The sequence below is a fragment of the Egretta garzetta genome, unplaced genomic scaffold (assembly GCF_000687185.1).
Source record: "Egretta garzetta isolate BGI_Z169 unplaced genomic scaffold, ASM68718v1 scaffold40, whole genome shotgun sequence".
Taxonomy (NCBI): Eukaryota; Metazoa; Chordata; class Aves; order Pelecaniformes; family Ardeidae; genus Egretta; species Egretta garzetta.
In genome coordinates, this window is record NW_009258484.1 from 1354996 (window position 1) to 1365127 (window position 10132).

The window sequence follows — 10132 nt, forward strand, 5'->3', positions numbered from 1 at the left end:
GAACCTCATACAGTTGGCCTCAGCCCATCGATCCAGCCTGTCCAGGTCCCTCTGCAGAGCCCTCCTCCCCTCGAGCAGATCAACACTCCCACCCAGTTTGGTGTCATCTGCAAACTTACTGAGGGCACACTCAATCCCCTCGTCCAGGTCATTGATAAAGATATTAAACAAGACCGGCCCAAGAACTGAGCCCTGAGGGACACCGCTTGTAACCGTCTGCCAACTGGATTTAACTTCGTTGACCACAACTCTAACAAGACCAGCCCAAGAACTGAGCCCTGAGGGACACTGCTTGTAACCGTCTGCCAGCTGGATTTAACTTCGTTGACCACAACTCTCTGGGCTCGGCCATCCAGCCAGTTTTTAACCCAGCAAAGAGTACACCCATCTAGGCCATGAACCGCCAGCTTCTCCAGGAGAGTGCTGTGGGAGCATATAATATAATTTATAGAAACTTTTTTATATTTAGGAAACATATTTAGGAAATCTTAAAAGCAAACTGAAATATACAAGGAAAAATACAGTTTTATCATTATGGTGACAAGGGTCATGCAACGCTTTTGAAAAAGAGATCAAGGTATTTCCTAGAATATTTTGTTAATCTAACACTGAAGTTTAGAAAGCATTTGAAAATTAATAGATACTGGAAACTGTTTGTATATTTGAAACTAAGAAATAATTCTTACATCCTAAATTAACTTTTTTTTGTGAGTGTTCTCATTGACTTTTTTGTTTAACTGTCCCTTGGAGAGCTGGCTATGTATATATGAATACAAACCAAACCTTCTTGAAATTTACTTTCTAAATAGCAAAGTTTTGACATTAGTTTGAAATGAGAGCAACCTTTTGAACAGAGAGCATATGCTTTGCGTTTTAGGTTCTGAAACTGATTACACCACTAACCTATTTTCCAGAAATGGATGGAGCACATTTTTTAAATTAAAACTTAAAAGAAAATTAAAAGGGATATTTTAAAAACATAATAGAGACAGTTGGAATTACTCACTTCCAGGCTCCAAAAAAAGCTCTAGTTCTGCATCTACAGTCTTGACCTGAAAAATGTAACTGTTTATGTTAATTTTAATTCACAGGAGGAAAACTGGAAAATTAAATGGTCTCACTGGCAGAATTTTCCTATCCTAGATTTGGTCATTGATTTCTTCTGACTACAAAAAAAGTCATAAATTTTCTTCCAGCCAGAAAATGTCTTTCCTTACCTAGAAGGACTAGACATAACAGTGGTTATTCCAAGTAGGAATATTGATTAAATGAGTAGAAATTCAAAATGTAGGTCTAGTCCTGGTTTGATTGACATACTTTTGTAAAGTGGCAATTTATAATGATATTACGCAACCCAGCAGATTGCTGATTAGATCAAATTGTTGCTATTACTTTTGTCCATAAAAATTGCCTTATGCACTGAACAAGCCATGCTGTTTCACGTTTAAAACTCAGAAGCTCAATATAAAAAATGAATGTTTGTTTCTCCAGTTTGTCACTAATCTCTAAATGCGAATCTCTGTATAAAAATTAGAGGAAAATAAGCATTCGTATTGTTACAGGGATTTTTTTTCCACTTCTTTGGCATTGTGGACCAACATGAGCCATGGAACAAATTGTTTTTTCCTGGTTTTGTGCATGACAAGTAGAGTTGTTTATGGATGTCTAATCAACACAAAAATATTTTGCTGTTATAACTTTGTCTGTTTTGTCTTGTAAAAAACCCTGCTCCTGGCAGACATATGTGGACTTTCAAAAACCCCAATACAGCTAGAGCAGTGCTGGCAGTCTGTTTGACTATCTATCTTGACATCCTATTTCACGCTTAGACCTCTTTGACAGTTGGAAGTTTTCTCTGCCCATTAACGGTTTGCTGGAACAACATACCTTGGGTGTAGAAAAGTCCTAAATTCCAGTTAAAACAGTGTAACTGAAGGGCTAATTTTGATATTCAAAACACTTAATAATATTGGGCCAGCAAAAAGAGAGTCCTAGTGCGATTTTAAAATACAGAATGATTTTGCAGGATAGACATTTTTAAGCTGTAGCATTTTAAGGGTTCGGTTTAAAAGGACTAAATTCAATTAAACACCTACCTGCCACCGTGGTGTTCAACTGAGTTTTAGCCAGCATCATCTTAAATTGTAACTTAACCAAAAGTACTCCTTAGCGTAAACACAACCACAGGGAGAAGCTTTCCTCTTTCTGTATTTTATACTTCATGTTTGTGTTAATTAACATATAATGGAGCCGCTGTTAGAAACAGATGGCAAAGTTGTTCACTCCATACATTTTTGGGTGTTTGACTTTGGGTACTTAGATTGGAGCCTGAATTCGTGCAGGCTGGAGCCAGGCTTAGGCATTCTGAGCTGTGTTCCCCTTCCCCAGCGGCACCTACTTCAACTCCCTGCAGCAGAAGTACACGGTGTAAGTAATTCCCTGCTATTTCTAACAGCGGTTCTGTCACGTGTTAACTAATCACAAATGGCTTCAGGTCAAAACACCTGTATTGCACTCGCCAACTCACCCACTGGTGTTGCTTTGATCTCCTCTAGAGCGGGCTCCAGCTAACGTACCCGTATTTGAATCTTGACCATGGAAACTTCTGTATGGTTTTTCTGTACCATCCGGATCTGGTGACCTGCAGTATGGGTGTGATACTGTCAGTGCATTGAATGCGCTGCGATCTGTATTCCCCAATTAACTATTCTAGTACCCATGTGAGCTGTACTGAAGGGTGGTGGGGAACAGGGCAAGAAAAAAGCTATCCCAGCAGTATACCACAGAAGTCATTCTCTTTTCAGCTTTGAACGGGGCTTTTTTAATTTCAGGATATGTTCGCTGTTACACAAATGGCAACCACATGTAGAATATTAGTGTTCAACCTGATCGGTTCCCGGGCTTTTAATCTTTTTCTTTGAGCGCTGTAGTTCACCAAACTATTTAATGATGTTGTACTGTGATGTGTATGTGCTGACATTCCAGTAATCAGTTGTCCGTAGGAATTGTCGTGAAGAGCTATTAATTCACTAGGCTAATACTTCATGTAGTAACATTTTTAGAGCAGCTCATATAGTATAATTCATCAGACAATTATTCTGGGTCTCTTAAGATTTTTAGTCAGCTAAGTAGTAAGTATTGCAAAATGAGATTTAGTCTTAATACACGACTCAAACATTCAGAGGTGAATACATGGGGTTTTTGGCTTACAAATGTAAAATGTCAGCAAAAAATTAAATACTACGACTTCAGTAGAAGAGGCCATGGTATAATTAATAAATCAATATTCAACCCTCATTTTAAGAAAACAGTGAAATGGCAAGGCTGCTTGGAGCAGATTCAGTTCACTGAGGTTAAAAAATAAACATTTAGTCCTGATATTTCTTTTGTGACAATTAAAAGACCTGCATCCTAATCAAAATCAGATTCACAAGGTTGTTCTAAATTCTCTGTACGCAATAACTGTAGTCTCTGTAGGTAACCTCTGTGATGCTGCCTTTGCATGTTTTAATGCTCTCTAGTAACATACACGTACAGTGCGAGTTCAGGTCGATGCACGTTTGGTGATGATTTCACCAGCAAGCCAGCGCGCTGTGGTCTGCGCTTCAGTGGGAACCTGCGTGTGTATGTCATCCCCAGGTGCACATTTCAAAGCGGACTCCTGTTGTTGCATTTATTAATAGTTTTGCAGAAATGCACTGCACTGCTTAAAAGGAGAGGGTGGCTTGAAGTAGAAAGAAGTAACACCTGAACTTGGCTAGCACCCTGCTGAAGTAGGTCTTTCTGCCTGCTGTTGATCACCTGTCTGCCCCATTCTACCCCTTCTGTAGTGCTAAATGGGATTAGCAATGACTTGAATTCAAGCCACCCTTGAAGCATGAATGTTTATTTTTTTATTGCATACATTTTCTCCAGTGGCAAAAGATTTTTTTTTTTTCATTTCAAAAGAAAATTGTCTTGAATTTAGCAATGAGAATTTAAGGAGATTCTAAACTGACAAAGTTATTGAGAAAAAATGTGGACTGGTATTGAATTGTACTTGACTGCCTCACAGCTGCGTTTTCTAAGACCTATGTAAGCTGGTTTGAAATACCTGTTCTGTTAACTTCAAACTGGAAACCTTACCAACAGCTTGGCTGAAACGTTTCCACTTCCTTCACCTTCAAGGTTTAATTCCCTGGGAAAAAACCTTTGTGTTTGAATATGTGTTGAATCTAGTAGAAATCAGATCTGGATGCCATTGACAGTTTTTACCAATACAGACTAGTATTTTTAAAAAGCTTTTTACTGGGGGTGGGTGGTGAGGGTGGGTGTCTGTTTAGTTTAAATTCCAATTACTAGCACTCATTTAAGGAACAAGAACACCCCTACTGGCATTTGAAGACTACAAAGACAGGAAAAAAGACCCAGCAATCAATAAACCTAAGAAATCTAACCAAAACCACCAGAATCTTCATAATTGTGATTTGCATTCACTCTTGTCAATAGTTACTACTGGTAGTTTCATATGCTGATTTCTACATGAGCATTAGAAGCTGCAGTTGCCAAAACACTTTTCTAATATCAAAAGCCTCAGTCAGTGTCTCAGATCCAGAAGGCCCTCTTGAGCATGCAGCTGCAAGAATGAAATGCACAAACAATTCTCTGTGCAGAGAACTGAGAGGATTAAAGTGTATTTTGGACAAACTGGGCGGGGAGGGGCAGCTGACTTAAAGTGGGATCACTTCCCCAATTCATTTTGCTGCACAACCTGCAAACAGTTGTGCCAGCAAAAAAGACGGGGTTTTGTGTTGTACATTAAATGGTCACCGGGTAAAGTGCAACTGCTGTTCAGGTTCTGCTATGCACAATAATATAAATAATTTCTCACTTCAGTGACCTATACCTTCAAAACCAGGATGCAGTGAAGTATTGTTGTCTGTTTATTGGCTATGTTCTGAGTCGTTTGGTCAGGGAAATTAATTTCCATTTCATGGGTGTCTGACCTGTAGAGCATTGGTATCAACTTCATAACTGAACACCAACCTCCTTAAATCAGGCTAGGCATTTAATTAACAGTGCCACCATCTTTCTTCTGGAAATAAGTGTGACTGTATTTGCTGTTTCCTGTTCTTCTTCAGGGCATTTGATGTGGAACTTCTTTACATAGCTCAGCGCTTGAGAATACCTATAGCAGAAGTTGCTGTCAACTGGACTGAAATTGAAGGTAGGTAAATCTCTTATATTCTTGAAAGATTCCGTATGTGTCGATCCAGAATAAAAAATCCAAGGGTATTCCCGTATTTTACCCAGTTTTGATAACACACAGCCTTCTTTCCGTACAAATTTTGAATTTCATGTCCTTGCCAGCTTTCTGCCATAGCATGGTACAGGAAGAGTAGGTGAGGGGGTAGCAAGGGAGAGAAGCTCTTCACTCCCACTGGAGACAAAAGTAGGTAGCTACACTGCTAGAACAAAAGCACTGCTTTGGCACATCCTCTCGCTGTTACGTGTTAATAAAAAATTGTAACTGTAAAACACTGTGCAGGAAGCCTGACCATCATTGTTTCAGCTCCATTTCACTGTGTCTTGCCTTCCAAAATTCTCATCCCACCTATTAAGGCCTTCTCTAGGGCACCCTCTCTTCTTAAGATGTGATCTGCTTTCAGACCTGTAGGGAGGTGTGGGTTACTGGGAAGTAGAGCTCCATACATATTGCTTCATAGCAAAACCAGTTTAAGAGGTACTGCTTGCTTCTGCTCCCTTCCTCCCTCCCACCAAATGCAGTTCCTTCTTTTTTTCCCTTTCATGTTTTCTTTTTTTAATCTGAGTCTCTTCTTGTCGACACAACCCCTGAACACAGAAAGCATAATGAACTGCAGTGGTGATGAAGGGTGCAAGCAGAGAACATCCTAAGCCAACTTTACTAGAAAAGAAATGTTTTCTTTCAGTGCAGTTCCACACGTATATTGCACCCAACACAAATGTTAGCAGAGGTGGAAGAGGGTTTGGTTTCATAGTGCGGGTTCCTTACCTTGCCTGAAGGTTGGCACATTCATGTTCTTGCTGTAAGACAATGTGGTGGTCCTCTTCTCCAAAGTCACTAAGAAATCATGCGCTTAATTATTGGTGTTCACGTTCCTGTTTACTTGAACAAAGCCCTGTAGCAGAGAAGACTATGCATTTCATGACATACGTAGAATTACTGTGCTGCTTGCAAACTAGAATCTCCCACCTATGGTATAATGTAATTCCTATAAAGCAATAACTTTCTCAGCATACATTTTTAGTAATGTTAAGGTCTAGGTTGTGGGACTGAATGTGCTGAGAATACAGAGGTTCATGACTGCTTAAATGCGTGTCTTGCCAATGCTCATTTTTCCTAACAATATCCTTCTGATTTTCTTCTTCATTAATCACAGGTTCTAAGTTAGTTCCCTTTTGGAGCTGGCTGCAGATGGGCAGGGATCTTCTTTTTATACGATTGCGATATATGACTGGTGTCTGGCAACTCGAAACAAGAAAATGTAATTAGGTTATTTACATTTTCCAAATATATTATTATACTTAATGGAAGATGAGAACGGTTTCAATCAAGTGAAGTGGTGATGAAAGCTGAGGTAATTCTTCATTGCTCCTGTGTATGTTTCATTTTTGCAGCATGTACGTTTTATAAGATTGTCAGCGGGGAATTTTTACAGTGTTTTGAAAAGAGAAAGCATTTCCAAAACAATTTTCTTATCTGGTAATCAGGTTTTTATTTTATTAAACAGTAGCTTTAACATGTCTTACAAGTTCACTCAAATAAATATATCTGCTTTTGTCTCATCATACATTTAGAATTTCTTTATACATATTAAAAAGAGGCACTCTATTCTACATTGTGCAATACTGTGTTGCGAATGACCACAGCCATTTATTTCTGTAGTATCTGGAAATATATGGCCATATTGGAACTTGGAATTATCAATCATGACTCATGCTGATGCATGTTTAGATTCAACGTTATGGGAAACACTAATGGGTTTTACTGAGTTATAACAGTAATGTTCGTAAGGCTGTTCTAAGAACTTTCAGTAGTCTCTTGACATTCCAAATGTTTTTGTCTGAAGCGGAAATAGTTTGTCTGAGATCAAACTGCAGATCGTCTCCAGACTGTAGAAGGTCCAAGAGAAAGCACATTTTGTTTTAAAATGTTGTCTTTTATAAATATGTTTTGTTCATATGTACGAATTAATATTGCATGCTCAAGGCTAGGAGTCCTTGGCATCTACAAATCTGTAGTGAAAACAGTATGAAAAGCTAATTCAGAGCATACAAAAATGAGACCCAGTGTACATTGGGGGCCTGTGCATTAGCAATGCCAATTTGAAGATCAGAGAGGGAGGGAGGGAGGGTCTTGAGTCTTTCTTAGTAATGCTGTACCCTGTTACAGTACGCAAGTTTCAATAGTGCTTTCAAAACAGTTGTGGATTGCCAACAAACTAAGCCAATCTTTCTTTCGGAAACAGGTACAAATTTGAACAGATGCAAAGAATGAACGGTATATGGTTGTACTTTCACATATGATTTCACTGGTGATTTTTCTTACTCCTTCTGTAATACCGAGTTGAGTTTTGCTCCTGTCAGGGTTACCTCAGTTTTCTATAAATTGAAGTGTTGGAATAAATTCTCAAAAAGTATCTTCAGCTTGATTTCGCAGGCTTTATTCTCTTGCCTAGTCCACATCTCTACCACTTTTGCAGAATCAATCACATGACTCCTCGTTGCCATTGCTAGAATAAATTACCAGCTTCTCAGTTTTTGTAAAGTGAATTTCCCTGATCAAACCTGGACAACGATAGCTCTGCCTATAATTAATTAAAGTTGCCAACTCATTCTCAAAAGCAGATTCCTAAAATTTTCCTCATGTCTTACCTTAAAATTGAGCTTATTTGAAATTTTAACCAAAACAGCTCACCTTTTTCAAATGATGAGGCTTAGGTCATTTATTATTTTCCACATGACAGGTAAACTTCTGGTGACATCATCTTTAAAAAAAATCGGCTTTTGAATTGGATGCCAAAGCTTGGAAGGAGGGTGCTAAATTTATGGGGGGTTTTAATTAATTTGTGCATTTTCTGCAAAGTTTTTTTCAAAACTTTGCAGATAATCTCTCCAGTAACTCTCTCCTTATTGAGCAGTCTCCTTTTGCAACTGTGCATACGTCAGTCCAACGAAATACTTGGTATCTTCCACCTCAGAGATGCAGAAGTAGGGCTAGATTTACCATCTTTGAGCTTTGTGGGGTTGGATGCTAGAACTTGTTGGCAGGGAGTTCTCTTTCAGTGGATTTGAGCCATGGACAAAGGTCACTACATGTCTTCATAGTCCAGAGTCTGCTCTCTGGCTCTGAGGTTGATAGACACGGCACTGGTCACATTCAGATGCCTGTGTCTCCCTTCCCAGCTGCCTTTCAAAGCAGGCTTGCTACAGCTAAACTCTCTGTTAGAGATAGTCCTTGACCTGCACTGACTGCCACACTGTGCCCAAAAATACTTTGAGAGCAGGGATAGGCAGCTGTGGGACACCTGGCACGGTGTAGCTTACCTGTATAGGTGTAGCCTGACACATTCCGTTGCAGTGTGGATAAAAGCTGAACTGGGATGAAAAAACAAAAGGAGTAAACCAGGACAGAAGGAGAATGGGGACTTAATCCAAATATTTACTGAATGCAGAGAAAAGGAAGCACAGTGACGAGTATGCACAGAAAACTGTTAAGCAAATGTGAAGGATAATCAGATATTTTGAAGAGCAGCTATGCAATGGCTATGAATTATTTAAATAAGAGATGACCACATGGCAGAGACCCCAAGTTAAGGTATTAATTACACAAGCAGCAGTCTCTGACACAAGAACATTTTACACTAACCTAAAAGTGCTATAAAAATGTCAGAGGCAGAGTGATGAGAAATGTAACTCATTTAGAATTGCCAGAAGTCAGATCCTTTCAAAGTTAAGAACACATCTAATAGCAATCTGTAGCTGTCAGAGATCAGAGATGCCCCATCTTTGTATGAAATATATATCCTAACAGTCATTCACACCCCTTCCCCAAGCTTTTACCTTAGAGTTAGCTCTTCTTGTGACATCCATACATTTATAGATACTTACTAGTTACTCAGTTTAGTTTATTTCCAAGTTTATTTCATTTGTTACCATTACTGGTCTGCATAGCTATCTGAACCAATGGGAAGTTTGGAACCACGTATCTTGATTTTCCCATGAAGATCACATCAGGTGACAGAGGTTTTGGACCAGACCCAATATGTGGCTTCAGAAGTTACGCATCGGATTCCCAGGTGCCTACATTTAAGGTTATTGGAACCCAGAATCCTGAACAAAGCATCTTTTTACCTGCATGAAATACTACACGTCCCAGGCCAACCTGCTGCCTTTAGTCGGAGTTGTCTAACATCAGCCTGTTCAGCATGAGGGGAGATCTCTGCCTGCTCATTGCACAGCCCGGAACCCTTTTTTTAGGGTAGGAAGGAGTAGAAGCCTTTCAGAAAACAGGTCTAAGCTTTCTCTTAGTGGAGCAGGAGCCTACTTACTAGTCTACTGATTCAAGTCTGTAACTAAGAAATGGGAGACGATGAGTAGATTCCCAAACAGGAGGGAGATCAAACCCGTTTCTCCCATGGGGTGTTCTTTAACTGCTTTCTATTTAAGCTGTTCCACTGTGCACTGATGTGGATAAAGCCCAATAGTAAAACATAACTCTGCCTCTAGGGCCACCAAGATGATCGAAGGGCTAGGAAGCCTGCCATGTGAGGAAAGGCTGAGAGAACCGGGTCTGTTCAGCCTAGAGAAAAGGAGGCTTAGAGGGCATCTCATCACCATGTACCAGTACCTAAGGAGTAGCTACAAGGAAGATGGTGACTCCCTTTTTACAAGGAGTCGCATGGAGTGGACAAGGGGGAATGGACACAAGTTGCTCGTGGGGAGATTCCGATTGGTCATGAGAGGGAAATTTTTCACAATGAGAACAATCTCCCCAGGAGAGTGGGATAATCTCCCCAGGGGAGTGGTTGACTCCGCCACATTGGACACTTTGAAGACTCAGCTGGACAGGGCACTGGGCCATCTTGTCTAGGCTGTGCTCTTGCCTACC

General features: G+C 39.8%; 1 protein-coding gene across 7 annotated transcripts in view; it reads left to right on the plus strand.

The window, feature by feature from the left end:
* Nucleotides 1-10132, plus strand: part of ALG5 (ALG5 dolichyl-phosphate beta-glucosyltransferase) — a 47738-nt gene that overhangs the window by 15543 nt on the left and 22063 nt on the right. For 4 of the 7 annotated variants that reach the window (XM_035900263.1, XM_035900244.1, XM_035900258.1 and 1 more), the window contains 2 exons: nt 5121-5206; nt 6402-7359. In XM_035900263.1, the coding sequence (XP_035756156.1) occupies nt 5121-5206; nt 6402-6514 (199 nt within the window). In that variant the 3' untranslated portion in view covers nt 6515-7359. Of the gene's footprint in view, nt 1-5120; nt 5207-6401; nt 7360-10132 lie in introns of those variants that run through there. The other 3 variants (XR_004842749.1, XR_004842748.1, XM_035900287.1) reach the window with 2 other exon arrangements.